Genomic DNA, 20,931 nt, shown 5'->3' on the forward strand with positions numbered 1-20,931 from the left:
GAATGTTTATATAACTTGAACATTTAATAGACGAAAAGAGGCATTAAAAGCAGCATTCAAATAGTTGAGCAGCAGAAACATTTAATGTTCCCAGCAGAATTTCACATCTTTGCCTGAACTTGGTTTATGCTGTTGTACTCAGATGGTGTTTCAAGGAGTGATGGGGTTTGGATTTTGTTGTTTTTTTTTTTTTTTCTTTTTTATGAAGTGTTTACAGTGACACTTGTAGTATGAAGTAAGGCACTGAGGCTGTAGATCTTGCTATGTGTCCTTTTCCTCTAAAGCCTGCGATTCCAAGCAGTGCATAGAAACGTCTCCTCTTTTACCTCACCAATTGTAAAACCATTTTTCTAAAACCACTAGAGGTAATTAATAGCAGGCAGTGCCCAGATGAAGGAAGCTTCTGTATTTTATGAAGCAGGGGGCTATATGCCACAGCTGGCTGGGAATGAAATGCTGCTTAATTGTTTTGATTTGCTCTGGAGTTCTTGAAGTATGTTTTCATGACACATGAGTAACTGGTATTTCAACACTTCGGATAAGGGAGATTGACAATCTCTACTTAGTTTGTCCTCCGTGGTTAATATACAAACAATGAAGCTACACAGCATGTTTTTTTTTTTTTTTTTTTTGCTTAGTCATTGCAATGAACAAAGAGAAAAAGAAGATAGAAAACACCCATTTTCTCTAGCACTTCAGGAGAAAATGTGTGCCTGCTGCTTCATGAAACATTGTGATTCACTCCTTTCCCTTTCATGACAGTTTTTTTCTCTGAAAAAGTAGTGGTCTTATCTGAATTGTACTGCTTCCCTCCCAGGAGGCACATGTGCTTAATATTACTCTTTGTCCTGTGTTACTGCCAGTTTTCTGTGTCATTTATTAGGGAAGCAGCGTATTGTGATGTGCAGATACATACTTAAAATAGTGCTCGGTTCCTCCGGATTTGTTGTAGACTAACTTAAGAGTCAGTGTTGGACCCACTGAAGGGTAGGTTACAGCCCAGCCCAGTTCCACTGCATGGAACGTGCCTTCCAAAACTCCACCTTTTGCTCAGTGCTAGCAAATACTTGTGTTTCTTTTATGCCTAACTCTGCTTTTGCAACAGTAAAACATGTGAACGTGTTCTGAATTTAATATTCTATTAAAAATGATTATGCTACAGAACTACATTCAGACCATTCAGATTGAACATGTTATACTCGATCTACACATTGAATAATGTAAGAAAGACAGATTGTAGGCTGTAAAATTTGTAACACTGGGGGAGGATTAGCCATCACTTTCAGCTGCAGTAAATAAAAACACACACCACCATTATGCAAGACATTTATTTTCTGCCTTAAACAGATAAAAGCACATTTCTGATTTGAGGTAAACCGTTAGAAGTAGTTTGCAAAACACAAAGGCTGTGACAAGACTTCGACTTGTCTCTAGACCTTCATTAGGTAGTTCATACAGTAACACTTTATGCAAGCTATCTGGCTCAAACAGCTCACTGTTCATTGGAAGGCCCAGTGTAACTGAAAGGGAAAACACCATGAAAGTATTAGGACTGAGGGAAAGTCATTAGTTCTCACTGCGGTTTGTCTCAGGCACTTCAGCATGTTGCGTCAACATATTTATGAAAGTTTCTGTTGTGCAATGCACTCTACTTCTGAACAATTCTGCCTAGTTCACACCTTCCTACTCAGGACTCAGTTCATCACGTTGATTGTGCTGCCAAGTTGAAACAACTCAGCAGAAGAGCTGAACCGGAGAAAGTAAATAATAGGGAACTATACCAGACAGGCACCGAAGCAGAATCACCTGGACAAGAATCACATTTACAAGAGATCAACAAATCATCAGTTATCTCCTTGGAAATTTCTGGTAAAGTTATACAAATGTATTTTGGCTGATTTCAGTCACATGCATTTACTCAGCCTCCTTTGGTAGCAGACTAAGTTATGTGGTTGGGATAAACCTAGTAATTAAGCACAGGTGTAAACTAAAAGAACAAACAGGTGAAATGCAATTCAATAGTCAGTTCCCCCAGGTATAACATTGCTGGTTATGCATGAGATTTTGCCACTTCTTTTAACAGCCACATTCCAAAGCAACAAAAGCCTCGACTCAGACATGGCTCACACCACGTTTTATTATTTTGTACAGGAAACTTGTATAAGTTACATGGACCATAAAGGTTTTTCTGCTAAAGGTGCATGTACAAGGGTATTTGTTAGCCACGCCATGCCAGCAAGTCTTTTTTAAGGCCTAAGAATCAACAGCAGCTGCTTTTACCCATTTAATTTCATTTTATTAAAATTCTTAGAATCATTTTTCTAAGAGAAATAAACAAATGATAGTCCAGTTAAGTCATACTTCATTATTAACCTAGTTTTTAAGGATGCCTAGTTACACTCAGTACCTAAGTAACGTTTCAGATGTACTTTAAAAGTAAACAGAGTATTAATGCAGCTGCATGACTGAATACATCAGGTATTCATCTGTCCTTACTAATTTTGTAAGTATCTAAAAGTGATTTAACCTCTCAAAAATTCTTGGCTTTTTTTTTTTTAAGCAGTTAGTGTTTCATCTGTAAGCCTCTATGTAACTCCTTAAAACGCAGATTATCAGACAATATTGAATTATACCACACCACAAATGAGCATGGTGCTTCATGAACGAGCAAACAAAGAAAATGTGAAACTGCATCTAAACTAAGCATCTTCCTTACATTATTTTTTTTTTTTTTTTACTGCAAAAGCTGGTGGTACCGTACCCTTTCCTGGAGATAGATATTTTTAATTCACTATTGAATGTGCAGTCAATTCCTGGTTGCCAGGAATTGCCAACAACGTGGTCTAGTGGAAGATGCCCCTGCCTATGGCAGGGGGGTTGGAATTAGATGGTCTTTAAGGTCCCCTCCAACCCAAACCATTCTGTGATTTTGAAGGAATTACAACTGAAGGCCCAGATCCTGCAGAAGCTAACGCTAAATGAATTTCAGTGGAATTTATGTTACGAATGCAAAGTTATTCTTGTGCTTGTGTCCACAGTGCTAGGTTGTTAATGAAAAACTAGATTTCAACCCTACTCTGCCGTAATAGTGACAGAATTAAATCAGTCCTTTATTGCAAAAGTTGCAGTTTGCTTTTGCACAGACATTTTTGTGCATACTTCATATTATAAAGGTTTAAAGGAAGACATATTAGACCTTTACTAGTTTATCGCTGAATTTGAAAAGGAAGCCTAGAGCAATAAACCTGATTCACTGTAACTCTGGCTTTTTGTAAGCATTGTTGCTGTCGCAATTTGTAAAACAGAACAGGAATGTTACAAACGATCCCTTAAGATACAAAAATAGACTGTTCCTCACTGCACTCTCTAGTCTTTCTTTGCATCTTGGGCATCCTTTTCTTCTTCATCAGAGTATACAGTGGGTTCTTCTCCATCCTTCAGCAGCTTACCAACATGGTGATACTTAACTGAAAATTGGAAGAAAAAAAAAATCAAGTCATTATTCTGCCCTAAGGATGTACTTTTTGTACAGAGAAGGAAAAAAACAAACTACTTGAACTACTATTAGTGTTGTAATAAGTGTAAGAAATATGCAAAGTGAATGAAATATAATTTTTCTATTGGCTAAGACAGAAGATGAATTAATGTAAAGACACATGAAAAATGAGGGACTCATCCAGCTAAAGAAATGGAATCATGGATTAGATTATTTTTCTTGCTGTGCCAAAGCTAATTTTTGAGTGCAATTTAGCGTCAATCTTGATGCCCAACTCTTGAAAAGGTAGATACAAACCCTAGATTAGGTTAGAAATTTGATAACATAGTTCTGTTTTCTGGGACATCGTTGTTAGCATCATAAAGCAACCCTTTGGTGTGGTATGATTAATAGCCTTGATTAAGACAGAGCCAAAATAGCAGGGGCATGTCAGGTCAGGACTCAGAACTTCTAATGGCATTATGTGGAGAAAGCTACGTTCCAGCTAGTGATAGTCAATCTTTAATACTGGGTTTAAAAACAACAAAAAAATCTACTTGATTTTTACTATACAAACTTTTCATGCAAAGTTATTTGCATATGCACTTTTTATCAAATAAATATAAATCCTTTCATTAAGATAAGTTAACTAATAGAATTATTTTGTCATATCTGAGCAGAAATAATTCCTTTGGTGTTCACTGGCCTAAAAGGCAGTATGAGATATGGAAGAGTTATTTTTCATCAATAAGATAAATCATAGGAGGAGAAAAAAAAAAAGTCAAGCCAGCAGGGTACAAGGTCAACATAACAATTTTCATAAAAACGTGGTTTGATTTTCTTTTTGAGTAGCAAGTTGGAACACATGGCACTAAGCCTTTAAAAAACTTACACTGCTAAGCAGAGAAAAACAGGGCAACTACAAAAACAACTTCCTTCTGTTAATTTTACACCAAATGTCTCAAGTGTGCAAGTTGCCTTTTTCCTCTGCTGCTCTGGTGATCACTGGTACGGTTACAGCCAGAGATGGCATTTGCCCATTCCTAATCATTTTGTGGGTAGAAGGTCAGCTGGGCAATTTTCCGTGAATCTAATAAAGTCATCAGCAAGGAAATGCAGAATTTCTTATTTATAGTATAAAAGTTATAGCTATATCTAGCTATATCAGGAGCCCAAAGGGAAAAAGGCTTTGTTTTAACGGTATTCAAAACTCAAAGTAACCAAGAAATAATAATTCAAATATTACTCTTATTTCGGAGAAGCTGAATGGGACTTACGCTTCATTTTTCAGAGCTTCAGATGTAATTGTCTTTATAGATGGTGTCTTAACTGTATTAGAGGTGTGCTATACTTCCAATTTCTGTCAACTTTTTGGGTAGTTTTACAGTGTTTCCAACTCTATTACTGTTCTGTAAGGCACAGAGGGAGGGAGGATGCCTTACATTTCTCTTAATTTTTTGAATAACGGGAATTTTTGCTGGTAAACTGAGGCATTAACTCAAAAGTAAGCTTCCAGACCAATGCTTCAAATTAGTAACACCTTTTAACTGTTGCTTCCCTTATTACATGCTGGTTAGCTATTTCTTTGTAAATAAGTTTAAAGTTACTTACAAGTGAATTGTGACTCCCAGTCCCTCAAGGTCTCTTGCTGTGTAGCATTGAGATCAGAGAGGTCATCGTAGTCATCCCTCAGAGCCTCCTTATCCAGGCAGAAAGTGGCAAGACCTCGGGATGCATCTCTCCCAGCAAAAATCCCATACGGGCCCTCTTTAAAATAAAAACAGAAACATTATTACAGAGGCAACAGATGCTGTATGATCTTCAAGGATCAGAGTCTCCAGACTGAAACAGATTACGAGTTCCTACCTTGACCTGAGGGTCAGAAGTATCTCAAACTTCTGAAGTGTTTCCAGACTTTATTTTACTTGGTAATAAGGAAAAACAGAGGAAGAAGTCAAGAAACAAAACAATGAGAAGAGACACCGAGTGTGTTGGAACTTCTGGGCAACGAATCACGCAACAGCGCGTGGAACACAGAGTAAGAATAATCATACAGATTGGGAAGGACATCCTCAGAAAGAGGAACAGAGGATGGATTTGCAAGCCTGAGGAGAAATGGTTTTCTGAGAGATGCTGTGGGCTCAGAGAGCTGAAAGGATGACCTAACTGAAAACATGGTTGTGATACTATAAAATGCTAGCTTGGAAGTAATATCTATTAAAGCTTTCAAAATGCAAGATGAACTCAAATGACCAAAACATGAAGTTCACCGTGGATCAGGGATACCTTATCAAGACAGACTCTTGCTAAACTTCATTACTCATTAACTTGCTTGCATGACAAACATGTTGCAACTGGACATTGAAAGTTCTTAAGGGAGCTTAAAGAAGCTGGATGTGAACTCTGGTTACCGCACAGAGCCTCCCATCTTCCACACCTCCCACAGCGACCTTTTCCCTATACTCAAAGAGAATCTTACTTTTCCATTAAAAAGAAAGATAGCCAGACACCATGGTGGCTACATTTTATACAGTGGGCAGCTTTTAACGTTGTCCAGAAGGGTAACATCTAAAGCGTGGTTCTTAAATCAAGTGGGTTTCAGTACAGACACAGAACTGTACAACTAACGCTGCTGCACCTATCACCTTGAGTGCTGCAGAACTCAAAGCTACAGCCCAGCATTACCTAGTGCCAGTCTCCTGTCTGTGACTAAGCCACAATTAATAACCTCATCAAGCTCCCTAATGTCTCTTGCAGCGTTCTCGTCTCAGAGTAGCGGTGGCAGCTCACTACCGCAGCCACCAGACGCTTGGACAGCCCAAGAGTGGTCACACCAGACAGCAGAAATTTTTGGGCCTCAGTGAAGCACCTCAGGAGACCTCTGGTAAAAGTGGAGGCGATTCAACTCGTACCTGTGTGCGAACTCCCCCAGCTCAGCACCAGCTGCCCTGTAAAGCTTACTTCAATCTTTGCACTTCTGAAGTGCCTGTACCCGTCACAGAAAGCCGGTTTACCCTAAGCGGCTACACATTGTTTTAATATAAGAATTATGCAGTCCAGTAAGAGTTGGGAACCGAATGCAAACGCTGAGAGGTCACCCCGCTCCTGCTGCCTGCCCTAACCGCGTAGGTAAAGGAAAATAAAAGAATAACGGCGCGGTGCGGGCTGGCAGAGCCGGAGCCTCCCCGGCGCCGAGGAGCCCCGGCCCTGTCCTCGCCTCAGAGCGGAGGCCCCCGCTCCACGCTGCCCCCGAGAGCCGGGCTCGCCCCGCCGCCCCTCACCGGGCCCGTAGAACTTCCTGGCGCGGGTCACGTCGAAGACCTTGCCGTTGACGGCCATGAGGATGCGGGGGTCGCTCCGGCCGTCGTAGGGCCGCAGCTGGGCCAGCGTGAAGTCGCGCCGCTTCATCTTGGGCAGCGGCGGCGGGTCCTCCTCGCCCGCCGGCACCGCGGGCCGGTCGCCCCGCAGGATCTGGTAGAGGAGGAAGAGGCAGAGGCCCAGCAGGCTCAGGTTGAGCGGCGAGCTGACGATCTCCATCAGCAAGCCGCCCCCCTCGCCGGCCACCGCCGCCGCTGCTGCTGCCTCCTCGCCGGCCATCGCCGCCGCCGCCTCCTCACGGGCCATGGGCTCGGCGGGCTCTGAGGCGCGGGGCGGTGGCTTGCCGGGGGCGGGCCGGCCGGGAGGAAGGCGAGGGGCGGTGGAAGCCGGAGAGAGGCGGCAGGGGGCGCCGTGATGGCGGCTGCCCCGCCTCAGGAGCCCCGCGACCCGCCTCAGGAGCTGCACAGCCCGCCCCGAGGCGGCAACCGTGAGGAGACGGCCGCGATCCGGGGGCTGTGCCCGGCAGGTAATGGCTCCAGCCCTCCGGCGGCAGCTCCTGAGGTACTGTGTTGGTTTTACAGCACAGGTGCTTCTTAGAACGTGGCCGGCCGTAGGCTGCTTTATTCAGGCTTCTTCTCAGGGGAAATTTTGGTTGAGGAAAGCTTAAGGTGAAGGAAGCGCTGACATCTCCCTCTGGTTTATGTGGTGGTCGTGTGGAGCGGCTCGTTGGTGCCACCCCGTCCTGAGTACCCGCTGTGGAAAAACAAAAGCAATTTTTGGAGTATTTGTCTCTGTAAAAGTGAAATTCTGTGTATTTCTCTCCATAAAGTGTGTCCTTACCACCATTTTTAACGAATATGAATAAATGTCCAGTCAGAGTGTTGTTATTCCCCCTGCACAATCACTCAGAGGAGATGCAGTGTGCTAACCTTGTAGCTTGGCAGGTGGTTCAGATAAATGCTTCAGTGGATGAAGGATATTTTAACAGGAACCTATCATTTGGACATTCAGTTAAGTACAATAAAAACAAACAAACAAACAAACAACCCATTTTATTTATTTCCTAATTGTCAGGAATTTTAACCCTGTGTGCTGCCAGGCCTGCTGTTGGAGGGTTTTGCCTTTGGGATGCAACCCAGACCTCTCAGTTCAACAATCTTTAAACATCTTGGCTCTGCCCTTGCAAGGTATGGTGTTTGGTTCCACCTGCTGTCTGATTTGGGAAGCTCCCTGTTCTATTGATCAGCACTTGGGCCTTGGTATATGCTGACTTTTGCTTCCAGCCACTGTGTAACTTGAAAAACTCCTTGTTTCGTGGATCTGGTGACTGAAATTTGTAGTTGGTAATAAGGCAAGTCTGGATTTTGATCCTACTTAGGATACCAGATAAATAATCTAAACTTCAGTATTATTAAAACTAGGAGCTGTATTACCTAACTGGGACTTAATTCTAGTCAGCATCGATACAAAGCTATTAGATTTTGTCATGTTGATTTTTAAACGTTAGAGGAATAGATGTGGAAACAGAAATTTTTGTGGAGATTTTTCTTTCGTTGCTTACATTTTATTGAAGACAGAGGAGAAACCCAAACTCCAAAGCAACACCAACCCTGAATTTGACCATGAACCAGGCACTGAAGGGAGGGAGAATGCCTAGTATCCTAGAGAAACCACGTGAGGACAATTAATTCTTAGATAAAGGAGAGCCAGGAAATGCTGCCAAGATTGATAGGATCTCAAGTTATCTTCCACACGAGCACTGGTACTGCAAATTAAGTTGCCCGATTTCAAGGTGTTTTTTGTTTGTTTGTTTGTTTGTTATTTTTATTTTTTTTTATTTTTTAAAGCTTCTAGCATATCCCAAAATATTCATATACCTCAAAATGCATGTTATTTGGGGAAAAAAAAAAAAAAAAAGAACAGGTATTTAGAAATAAATGGACATAAAAAAGTTATGATACATCATTTAGAATTATCTACATTCACAGGGCCTTTGTTATACATTTCTTGCTAGCACATTTATTTGGCAGTACATTTCAGTGGAGCTGAGGTTCAAGTCAGAACTGAGTTGGCCCCAGCTCCAGTTAAATACCGCAGGCATTAGCTATGCCCCCACGCATTTTTTTCTTACCTTTCTGTAGACAACAATAGTTCCCTCCTTGAAACAATTCTGTTAACAACATCCATGAGATGGGGCGATAAAGTGGTTCTGAGCAGTTCTCTTTGTCTTTACTGAAGAAAACAGCATTGGAACTTATAACTTTCATATCCTTAAAAATCAAAGTAAACAAGTAAACTAAGCAGTTTTTAAGTATTCCTTTTTGTTTGTTTGTTAAGCAGTATAAATTTGTTAGAGATAAAGCAAAATTAGCTCTACCTCAGCATTCTTCTTACTGCTCTGTTTTTGCTTTAGAAACTGTCTGATATATGTAATGAATCTTTTAGAGCATATTTTGTGCTTCTAAACAAAGCGTGCTTTGTCTGGGTTCCCTATGATACCCTTTACCTTGGCAGATGATATGGGGACCGCTGCTGCCAAGCTGGTATCTCGCTCTTCTTTTACTGACTACTGCCAAACTATGCCAAGAAAACAGAACCCCTCCCTAATCTGCAGAGGTCCTGCAGGCCAAACATGCTTTTAATGTTGGCAGCAGACGTTGTATTAAGCTGTTGCTGGAGTGGGTCTGTTCCAGGTACAGAGAGCAGGCACCTGGCCTAGGAATGTCCTGAATTACGTCTAGTCCTCAGATCAAAAGCACAGACTGTCTTTCTGCTGCGCTTTTCATTTTATTAAATATCCATCTCCGTCACATTACTGTTTATTATTTCAGTTGCATCTTCTGACTGTCTAGCTGTGTTCCTTGCCATCCAGCTAAGTGCAAGAAGAAAGAACCCTGCACTGTGAGGATGACAGTGTGCTGAAGGCTCTCAAGATCCTAGCGATACATGGCTAAACATCTGCAGCATAAAACAGCTCCAGATGAGATTTTTATTTACCAAGTTCTAGAAAAAGCCTCAAAAGTGTGTTGGGAAGGCAGGGACTGCTCAGAGGAAGAAGCCTGCTGGAGAATTTCTTTCTTCAGAAATATACTGATGTGAGCTTGCAACTCGAATCCTTCCCCTGTAGCATCACCAGCCCTGTGCTCACTTGTCGGGCTGCCAGGGCTGCGCCTTCTGGCTCAGTCATGCCGAAAAGGACTGACGGTCACCGTGACAAGAAGGCTTGCTTTGTATAGCAACCGCACCAGGATGTGGGGGAGAAGTCTCACTGCCCTTTAACTGTACGAGAAGGTCCAGGTGAGAGCTCTCGGTTTGGTCTCCTTTTTTGAAAGGCAGCAGATGCCAAAAACAATCTGGACAAGCTGGAGATACTTCTGGAAGGGGCAGGGACAACAAAAAAAATCAAGTCTGTATGATTCTTGCAGTGTAACAGTCTCCCTAGGAAGCACGCTGATTGACAGACAGTAAATAAAATCCCTGGCTTCCTCAAAATAACTCCTTGGATTCGCTTAGAGGTCCGATGAGCCAGGAGTGTTTTTTTTTTGTTTGTTTTTGTTTTTTTTTTTTTGTATCAAAAATAACTGAAATAACTGGATGACATGAAGGAAACAGCCATTCACAGAATGAGTCGAATCAGTAGTGCTGCTTCTCAGAGGGAGTGGGAACTGTTATTCTCTCTGCCCCATTGGTGTCAGGTAGGGCACTGATACCCATTTTATGTACACGTCCTTCACAAGGCCCACGTTTTGCTTACACGAGACATTTGCTTAGCATTTCTGAGTGCACAGGCTGTCTCTGCTTGTGCCATTATATCCCTGGAGTGGGACCAGTTATTCCTCTGCCACTCTGCTGGCGTGCCACCTCTGCTACAGAGCAGGCCAGTCTGTTTCAAACTGAATTGACAGCCAACGACAGCATTAATAGGCTTAGTGGTTAGAAGAAGGGAAGTATCAATAAACCAGGATGGCAGAGTTTTCTAGGTGTAAGCTTGCAGCATTTTAGTAACGGAAATGCAACAAGTTGGGCTCAGTGTGAGTGGCATTTCTGTGTAGCTGAAATCTGCTTCTAAGACCCCCAGTGGAGGACAGTGGAGGGTGCTTTGGCTACCTTTGTTTTCTCCCCATTAGTTAGGTGGCCAAATTCACAGCAGCACAGGCAAGATGAGACAAGATGGGGATGCTGAGTAAAAAGAAAGCGGCAGCAGTAGCAAGACAGACATGTGGAAGGAATATCACTTGATTTTTTTCCAAAATCAGCTAGTTTGATTAGACACACTTCCAGGTACAAGCCAGGTTTCTGTCTGTTGCACACATGGTTTTATCTCTGGTTTTCTGATTTGATTAAATGGTTGAAGGCAGTTCAGTCATGCCTGGTTTGCACGCGCAGTTAGCTTGCCAAGCAGCCATCCAGTGGAACCCAGTTTTCAACACATGGTAGGGAAGCTTTCCCTTTGTTCCCACCCCGTCTCTTTTTCTTTGGAGCCAGTTTGTGGCGGTGGCAGGAGAAGAGCGGCAGAGGGAGCATCGTGGGCATGAAATCCATAGCAGGCTGGAAAGGGCCACTGTGTCACTTCCTTTGTGCTTGGTTTGCTCATACAGGCCGTGGTGTAAGAGCATGATCTCACTAACAGCTGTGTGCAGGAGTGAAGCCTTAACCACACAGCAGCTCTGATGAATTTCCTCTGATGATACAGTTCTTGTGCTTGTAGGAGTGGCTCAGGTAAGGGCAAGTGTTTTCATCAAGGTAATGAGCGTTTTCATCGAGGTATGAGCAAGGAGTATGCAAAGGCCCCTGCAAACAACCTCCAGGCTTTTCTACCATTTGGTCCAAATGTTTTCTTGGTAGAGCTGTTCAAAACTGTGCCTTCCCCTTCCAGCCGCCGTGCTGTGTCCTTGTGCCATGTTCTGCAGTGATCTCTGAGTGAGCGGGCTCCTCTGCTGGACCCCCACCATCAGCAGAACTCCTCTGATGCAGATTGAGACAGGTTTTTAGTAATTACAGCCAAGGTGTAGAGGATTGAAGAAGTGGAAGGAGGTGGCCTAGAACATGCATTCTGATCCACTTGGGGTTACGGTCACTGTGGGTGACTTTGTGTTGTCTTCTTGGTGGAAACAGAAGGAGGTTACAGATAACCTGAAGTATACCAGTGGGACCCTTTTAAACAGTCTTAGCAAAGAAAGTCTAGTGGCATTATCGGTTATTAACAGCTTCATGAAAGCAAGTTTTCTATTTGTTTTTCTCTCACGCAATATATTAAATGATAATTAGGACTCCTGCATCTTTGCAGATACATTTTACGATGAGAAATACAAATATACCTGACTCTTTCTGTTATAAACCAAATAAAACTGCAAATTTATGCAGCTCTGTATGTATACTACATGCTTTTTCTGCTATGCAAAGCCAAGTTATTTAGATTTTACATGAACCCAAATTAAATTTCTTAGTTTTCTAAAATCATTGTGGGTTGGAATACCTTTCCACTTAGGTTCTCTGCTTGTGTTTCCATCAGAGATCTGATGGAAGTTCTCTGAAATGTCTCAGATTCCTGTGACAAAAAAGATGGAGGTATGCCCAGCGCAGATCTGATGACTCAAAACTATTTGTCCTTTGGAACCCACAGCACAGGATTTTGGCTGTATTCAGGCATTTGGGAAGCAGTAACTTCTATAGACTTTTCTTAAGTCTTTCTGGGAGCCGGTAAACACAGACTTAACCCGCAAAATTAAGTTTTGCAACTTAAGAAGTTTTATTGGCATTGGCTTCTTTGACACAGTTAACATTTCTCTGTGCTGGAAATGTGGTTTAATTTACTGGTCAGAGAGTGTGCTGCAGACAAAAGCACAACTATGTTTTCTTTTACTAGAAAAAGATGTGGGACAGTCAAAGAAGAAATGAGAAATCGTGCTTGATCCAAAGACCCATTTAGGCTCATTTGTTTAGAATCTAAATAAATTTGTTTAGAGTCCCATGGTTATGTAGAATGTTTCAAAAGAATGCACTATGTGCACGTGCAAATACTGGATGTTGCTTATTGTTTAACAGCTGGGAAAATATGTGCAAAATGAACAATACTTTGTGTAGGTGGGAGAGAACCTAGTATGTTTAATACCAACAAACACATCTTTAATCCTTACTGCTAAAATCCACTATGACTTTGACCAGAAAGATTACTGTATCTGCTACTGTTGAAGTATGTTAGAGATTCCTTCATATATATGTATTTATTTACGTTAACTCTTTCAGTAAAAACAAAGAGAAACTACACATGGGTTCAGCAAACCAGGGAGTGATTTATTTATTCATTTATTTTTCCTGAAGATTTTCAATAATCCTGATGTGTGTGTGGTGTGGTTGGTCTCAATATCTTTAGTTATATAACATAAACACCCTGCTGTGCTGTAAGTCACGCAGGGGGCAGAGCAGCGTGACTGCAGTGCCTGCTGTACCTCAGACCGCAAGCCTGGGCGACGATACGAGGGGCTGAACTCGGTAGAAAGACTCTTGCCGATCCTAATGAGCTCTGAATATGGCCCAGACTCAAGCAGCAGTGGCTTGACTTTATTGGAATGCCACCAGCATCATGTTGAGTCATGCGCACACAGATGCATACACATCCTCTTAAAGTCTAAAATAGCTTGCAAAAGCAATGCCAATGCCACAAGCAGAGATGCCATTTGAATTTCATCAGTTCCTTCTAAATTAATTCAAAAACGTTGTGTGAGATTTTGTTACTTGACTTTGGTTTTAATGGAAATGCACTCCAATCCCCCTGGCATTCCCTCTGATAAGTTTCTAGAAAACTGCCAGTTCTGCTGCCAGTTTAAGCTTGGTCTATTGTGTAGTTTAAGCACAAAGCTACATAAATTGCTCTCCATCTGGAGAGGCTTATCTTTGTATCTTTGGTTGACAGCTCGTATGTGCAATGGAAGGAGTGCTACAGGTTGGAACTTGAAACCACCGCTTTGGCGAGCAGCAGACTCTAAGATTTGCAGCTGGTGGTATTAACAAGGATTGTTTTAACTAATGTTCCTCCCTCCTGGTTGCAAACTACTGCAGTTTCCCTGTAAAGCTCATGAGATCTCCTCAGGTCATAGCTCACACAGCCAAACGGTCGTGCAAGACTCTAAGCCTTCTTCTGACCAGGCAGAACTGCCAAGATGCACACACAGCCACAGAGCTTGAAATCAGGACCTGTAGTGACTCAGAAATTGAAATACCAAATGTTATTTTCAAAATACCCAATTGTTTAAGTCACTGCCTAGTTGTGCTGACTCAGGAGTGTTGAATTTGGGGTGGCTGTCCTACTGTAAGCTCTTAAAACTGTAGGGAGTAACGAGGATCTTATTTCACAGCTCCCCTCTAAATTGCTCCATAAAAGTCTGTGGGGGAAAACAGAGGTTAGTGCACATACTTTTATTTTGCTTACAACTTTGATGCCCTCCCTAGGGTTAACGTCAGCAAAATGGTATGTCAAGGAGCTAGACAGCCTCTTGTGCTTTCACTGCCATACTTTGGATTTTTGTCTGCTCTTCCAGCCGTTTCTTCTTCCTGCTGTACATACAGCTCTTAGATTCAACTGATGCTTACAAATAAGACAAGGCTGTTATCGTTCACAGAAATCTGTTAAATATAATCCCTATAATTAGCCAGAAAATATTACAGTAGTTTGCAGTCGAGTGTGTCTTTTCCTTTCTCCCAGTTTACCCGTTGCAGGAGCAGCTTTGTGTTCCAGTAGGGTAAGCGGGAAGGACACCTGCCAGCACCAAAAGAATTCAGGCTGCTGCAGTTTAGCTGATTCCTTGCCCATATTTGTTCTTTTGAGTGCCAAGGCTTTTTTTTTTATATATAATAATAATAGTTCCTAGCTTATTTAGAGTTGTAGCCCATACCGTGCGATCTGGGGATGTTTGCCTCACCCTAGCCCACGGTACTTGGCAAACCAGCATCTTTTCCCAGGCCTGCTGCTGACTTGCAGGCAGATAACAGGGGTCTGAAGCTCTTCCTCACCTGTCAGGATAAAACCTATCCCTCCGGTTCAAGGAGCTCTTTGTATATTCCTAAGCACTGGTAATGACGGGCAGGGGAAGGTTTACAAAAGAGGCATTTCTCAACCTGCTTTCTGTCAAAGCAGGGCCAGGGTTTCTGAGTTCTGAATTTGCCCTCTGCTTTTTTGTGTGGCACATTTCATTACCGCAGTGGGAAGAAGTGAAAGGGTGAGGGAAAGAAAGCTAGCTGTGTGGTTGGCATGGCATTTGAGAAATGGTCCATGAGCTTCTCTATAAATTTCAACTGTAGTCCCATATATATGGTGTAATTATCCAGGAACATGCTACAAGCTGGGAGTGTGTATGAGCATGCTTCCTTGCTTTTTTTTTTTTTTTTGTCTTTTTCAAGCTATAGATTTTGTTTGAGTCTGCCAGGAAATGATTTAGCTCCTCATGGGGAGGTTGTGGATGTATATAACTAACTCTTTAAATCGTATTTAAAAAAGGGAGATAGGAACCTGGTGTTAGTAGAGAACAGGCATGGAAAGCCTCCTGTGCATTAGGAAAGCAGCCACCTGGAGGTGCCATTTCAGCACAGCTCTGCGTGCCGTCAGGATGGCAGTTCTTTTCAAAATTCTTCATTCATTCTTTGCAGATATATTATGAAAGACCATATTTACAGATGCATAGAGCTTTTAAGTTTTAAAGATTTTGGTCCTTTGAAAGAGACTTAGCATGTGGTTATTCCGCGTCAGAGCACATTTCAAAACCACAATGTATTTGCTTCCTCTTAAGAGCTCAAGAGCACTAATGATACCGTGAGCAGAAGCACGTGAGGCTGTTTCTGTACGTATTGTTAACTACTAGCATGTACTTCTTCAAGCAGTGATTTTTTTTTTTTAATGCTCCTTTTCTCTTTGAGGATCTAGCTTTTGTACGTTATCACTTTGTTGCTACTGTGATGTCTGAAGAGAAGATTTAATGAGTGTTAAACTCCTAAAGCTGTGGATTCTGCAATAATTAAAAATGCTATCTCATTGTACAAGAAAATATATTAAAATATTAAGATTCTTAAAATAAATCAGCTTAGAGCAAGAAATCTGAATCAAGGAAAGTCTATCATTTATCTCAGAAGTTCTTGCTTTAGTTGATTTGTTAAGCTCCTAGACTATGCAAATGGATTTATGTTATCTTTTTAATGAAGAGCAGTGTAAAACCATGTTAAATAGAAGGGAAGAGAAAAAAGGGAGTGAGCCAGCCTTGATTATTGTAATGAGCCTGAAGAAACTGTGTTATAAACAATGTCACCACAGTTTTTGTGGAAGTGAAAAAGAGAAACAAAAGGAATATGAGAAATGCAAGTGCTCTGATTCTGGTGATTACATTTCTTCTTCTCTGCTGGCCCTCCACCTGTGGCCATCACTGCTGCTCTTCGTTCTGCAGTTATCAGAGGTGTAAAAGCTTTGGCTCTACCATGAGCTGCACAGCATCAGCAGTCGTGTGGCCTCCGTCCTCCAAAGGAGAAACTGGTCAGATTTTGGAGGTGGTGTAGTTGTGGTGAAAGGGGCATTACACGTGTAGTGTATCTGGGACTCTTCAGAGCTGATGTATTTGCTGTTTTTTGACAGCCTCTGATCAGAACAAAAGCTTCAGCATATTAACATTTTTAGCAGTAGTTGCTGACAACATTCAATGACATTTCCATAGGATTTTTTTTAATATTATTATTTTTATTAACATCTTATATTTAGCAATTACATATGAATTTGCAGTGAAAGAACTTTGCACAATGTAGGAGAAAAATCCAGATCCCATTACTGCTGTACCTGCCTCAGTTAAATACTGAATCTCATCCACAGTGAGAAAATATTACAACATCGGTATTCTGTAACTGAGAAGGCAGTGCAAAGCCATTTTCCATCTCGTAACCTAACTCAGCAACCTTTTGTAGCTTTTAAATACTACCCAGTCTGTAATTCACATTATGTGTAAGTATTCCTTAATGAACGGAGGTCTTGCGTAGCATTTCTGTGTGCAACTGTAGCTGAATGCAAACCAAGCGTAGCTTTCAGCTTCACACTTGCTCATCTGCAGGCGGTGCAGAGTCCCTTGAGGGCTCGAGGAGTCCCACACCGGGCAGTATTGGCTGTATTGCCCTCTGGGCTCTGTTCAGTACCAGTGTCAGCTGGTGTTTCACTGGATGGAAGCTGCTGCAATGGCAGGAGTCTGGGAGCCAGGAGTCAGCACGTGAAGTGATGCCAGCGGACCTCAGGGGTGTGGTGTCTGAAGGCCAGCAACAGGGCTGGAGTTTCCCAGTCCCCCTGGTAGGGGACAAAGACACTAAAGCAGCGGACTTCAGTTTGTCGTGACTCTTAACTAGCTTTTTCAGCTCCCGTGGGTCCTGTGGTGATAGAGGACCCATCAGCTCCGCACGTTGCCCAGCCCTGTGGTCATGCCCTTAGGAGTGGGAAGGACCAAGCAGAGATCCAACCTAAGCACGTGGTTAAGTGACTCAGTGACTCAGAACTGTAGCCTATTCAACAGTTGTAGGTAAATTTCTTCTTCAATCAGCATACTTCCTGTGTCTAGATATTTATTAGATTTGTTTTTCTCCTTCTCATTATGATGGGACCAGTGCCAACATGTTTAAGAGACCATCGGGAGCAAACTGTGGATATTTAAAGATTCCCTGAACTTGAATCTGAGCGACGCGTCGCACTGCTGCGTAAGGACTCTGCTGGGGTATGGGACTGTTCTGGTGAAATTGGCTCAAGATGGGGTGTATTTTATTATGTGATGATTTTAAAGCTCTGGACAGGCTGGGCCAACTCGTGAGGTGGAGCCATCGATTTCTAATTTAACCCAGCATTTTGATGCCAGTGATTCTGTAAGAGTTCCCACAGCTGAAGACTGGCTAGTGAACTTAAAGTTATCTTAGATATTTATAGGGTGCCTATTCTTGTAGGGGCTTTCTGGCTGTCCTTATTGAGTGAGGGAAGATGGGAAAAGACTCTAAAAGACTGTTCCAGGCACCAGGAACTTTGGGTTCAGTTGCAGTTTATGGCTTCTGGAATAGTCACTGAGTTACTCAGCCTCAGTTCTCCCAGATGTATCTGCAGCAGGGAGTAACGCTCCGTTCTGTGTGGAGGGACACAGCTCTGGTGCTTGTGATTAATCTTGCAGATGTCAAGTGGTGGGAGTAGATTTGTTGTTACTCAATACGTTCTACTTATTTTGCAGGCTGTGAAATGAAACAGATACTGCGTTTGTGCCTTTGTACAAAGGAAAGCTAACAAAGAAAGAGATGTTACCATTGCCTACTAATTTGAGTTAAATGTCAACAGTATGCAGTTTTGACTTGTATTTTTCTGTTCATTTCCCTTTGGAGCAATAAAGCCTGCAGGCAGGACGTTCTGGAACCTCACTGCCCTTCTCTGAAGGTTAATGGTCATTTTATCTTTAGCCTTGTGTTTGCAGGCACCGGAGTCAGACAGCCCTTTCCTCAAAACTGTGCTTCCGTGATTTCCCGTATTATTACTCCAGCTGACAGCCAGGGAGATGGGATCTGAGATGACCTTCACTTCTCAATTTTTATTTCGGTGGCAATAGAAATTCAGGATGCTGATGGTTTTAGGAATATTTTTCCAGATGTGTGAGTCCCTGGTTCTCGTCTTGCTTATACCTGTGCAAACAAATCAGGAGTAATTCTGTTGGAGAGGTGGGCCAACATTAGTGCAAAACTAATATACATGGGAAGTCATTAAACTTGATTGCTATTCGCAGCGCAAACATTACTGGCAGTGTAGGTCTAATCTGTCTCCAAGGGAGCTTGGAGTGTTGCAAGGACATTGACTGGATCTATCCCTAGAGGGGAATTTGGGAAGAATGGGGTGTGGAGAACTCAATTCCTTATTCAAGTCGTCTCAGGATATTTGTTTAGACTCGGTAACTGTTGCCTCTGATGTTCGACATCTAGACTAGGCAATGATCCATGTGCCTGTAGCTACCTAGTGTGCTCACGTTTCTTTCCAGATGGTCTTGCATATTGGTGCCTGCCTGGACACCAAGAAGGAAAAGTTGTGTTGTTGGAACCTAATGTTTTTTAACATGGTATTTTCTTAAGCCAGAACGGGTAGAAATAGAGCTCCTTTGTTCAGCTTCTGTGCTACCCAAACTTAGACAAAAGAACTACAGTTTCCCCGTATATAAAATATTGACCGTGCTCATATTTTCACAGGAAATACCAAGCTCTTCCACTGTGTCAAAAAAATAAAAATCTGCTTTTCATTCAGACTCATTAAAATTTTAGAATTGAGATTTATGATCTTGGATGGAAAAAAGCAGATACATGAGAAGCAGCACATGGCTATATTGTCTATGCATACAGGGATACCATTAGTTTCTCTATAAATAATGGCATGTTTACATGCAAATCAGTTGTAAATTTGTAAAATGTCAAACAAACACTTCTCTGTGTTATTTGTTTGGCAGTTGATGTTTTCTGACACTGAAGTCTGAGGTTATATTTGTGATCCTGCTGCAAATCTAGGGGAAATCACCTTTGGAATGACCCATGGTCTGACCTTCATCTCCAGATAATCCAGGAAGAGCTTGTGGTTGTGAGGACACAAAGGAGGCACAGACTAGAGAAGACAGATTTAGCATACTGGTATCTTTTTTTGCCATATTTCAGAAATCAGTAGTGCACTGGGTACACCATACTGAAGTTTATCTTCAATCCTTCCTCAGAGGTAAAGATAACATGCTAGTGGTAAGCCATTAGAAACCATTCATACTCGGAATTAGCAAATGCTAGAATCAAAGAGATTGTATGTATTGCTGCTTCCTTTGAAATGTTCGTCTTATTGAAGGAGATTGCAGAAAGACATCTAGCAGGGAACAAAAGCAACGACAACAAAAATCCCCCAAATCCCAGGCATTGCACACCGAGTGTAAAACCAGACATAATTAGATCAACATACAGTAATTAGACTCCAGAGCAAGTATCATGGCCAATTCTTCAGGCTCACACGCATGAATAAAAAGCTGATACAGGGCACAGTTAGAGGCCCCTGGCTATACTCTACTTTCAGAGATAGGAGGAAAATGGGGGTCAAAGCCTAATATTAATCACAGATGGATGTATAAACTCAGAAGCAGAAATCCTCTTATCTCCATTTCTTTGTTTTCTGCAGCATGCTGTGTTTGATTCCAGCCCGGTTTGTTTACAGCTCTGATAGTGCAGCTTTTACAGTAATGCATATTCAGTTGTTTCTTTATTACTGAAGGGTTTTCACTGAAACTCCCCAACCCAGGCCCATTTGCCAGCCCAGGAATCTGACTTGTAAGAAAGCTAAATCTGTTTCTGCTTCAGGAAGGTGTTCCCTGATAGTCACATTTATGTTAGCACACAGTTAAACAATCCATGTGCCAAATGCAAAGAGAATTGCGGTATGAAGTGGCTTTCAATATTATGGTTTGATTTCTGTGCAGGATTTATTACAGGTTATAATGGAAGGAATGCTCTACATGCAGGTCAGCTGGAACGGCACAGCTTTAGAAATACTTAGGCATGATCAAGTGCAGCATAACATTTAGTCTGAAAGTTCTCAATGAACCTAGCCTTCATTGCTTAATGGTAACGGCACGAGAACTGGAAACTAGTCTTGGATTTTGCTGGATTTGTCCCAAATGCCTCATTTGGTGTCCAGACACTGACTGGCTTGCTTATTCAGAGTTAAACAAATAAACTGAAAAATCATTTTTTTGAGAGCTCGCAGCCCTGCCCTGGAAGGAGGGGAGGCACTTTGCAGCTGCACGGCTCCAGCTGCATGGAGGGATGCAGGAGGGCATGTGGTGCTTGGGCTGGCTGTAGCAGGGAATGGTGGCAAGAGGCAAAACGGGCTGCTGAAGTTTATCCAGCCCCATCCCCTCTCCTCCCAGCAAATGCCTCGCCCCAGCTCAAGAACTGCTGCACAGTTTGCAAGGGCAGGGCTGCAAAAGGCTCATGCACTGTGTGCAGAGCTCCATGGCCTGGAGTTTTTGTGGGGACTCCAGGAAACCGAAGTGTGCCTTGTGATGGAGGACGTCAATTCAGAGACCCCAAAATGTACTGGAAATTTGCAATGTTATGGCCTATCAGTTTCGGGT

General features: G+C 42.4%; 2 protein-coding genes across 9 annotated transcripts in view; one reads left to right on the forward strand and one right to left on the reverse strand.

The window, feature by feature from the left end:
• Window positions 1–1,312: 1,312 nt before the first annotated feature.
• On the reverse strand, window positions 1,313–7,152 carry PGRMC1 (progesterone receptor membrane component 1). The gene is made up of 3 exons (XM_027465276.3): window positions 6,757–7,152; window positions 5,087–5,242; window positions 1,313–3,467 (listed from the first exon to the last, which is right to left on the reverse strand). The coding sequence occupies exons 1-3, from the start codon at window positions 7,097–7,099 to the stop codon at window positions 3,367–3,369; spliced, it is 600 nt and encodes a 199-aa protein (XP_027321077.1). The 5' UTR covers window positions 7,100–7,152; the 3' UTR covers window positions 1,313–3,366.
• Window positions 7,153–7,176: 24 nt separating this feature from the next.
• The window catches only part of KIAA1210 (KIAA1210 ortholog), a 69,587-nt gene continuing 55,832 nt past the window's right edge, over window positions 7,177–20,931 (forward strand). Inside the window, exons 1-2 of one of the 8 annotated variants that reach the window (XM_027465266.3) lie at window positions 7,177–7,319; window positions 7,868–7,980. In XM_027465266.3, coding sequence (XP_027321067.3) covers window positions 7,922–7,980 — 59 coding nt within the window. In that variant the 5' untranslated portion in view covers window positions 7,177–7,319; window positions 7,868–7,921. Of the gene's footprint in view, window positions 7,355–7,867; window positions 7,981–9,656; window positions 10,091–11,386; window positions 11,513–17,300; window positions 17,524–20,931 lie in introns of those variants that run through there. The other 7 variants (XM_027465273.3, XM_027465267.3, XM_072042877.1 and 4 more) reach the window with 7 other exon arrangements.

The sequence above is a fragment of the Anas platyrhynchos genome, chromosome 10, assembly GCF_047663525.1.
Source record: "Anas platyrhynchos isolate ZD024472 breed Pekin duck chromosome 10, IASCAAS_PekinDuck_T2T, whole genome shotgun sequence".
Classification (NCBI taxonomy): Eukaryota; Metazoa; Chordata; class Aves; order Anseriformes; family Anatidae; genus Anas; species Anas platyrhynchos.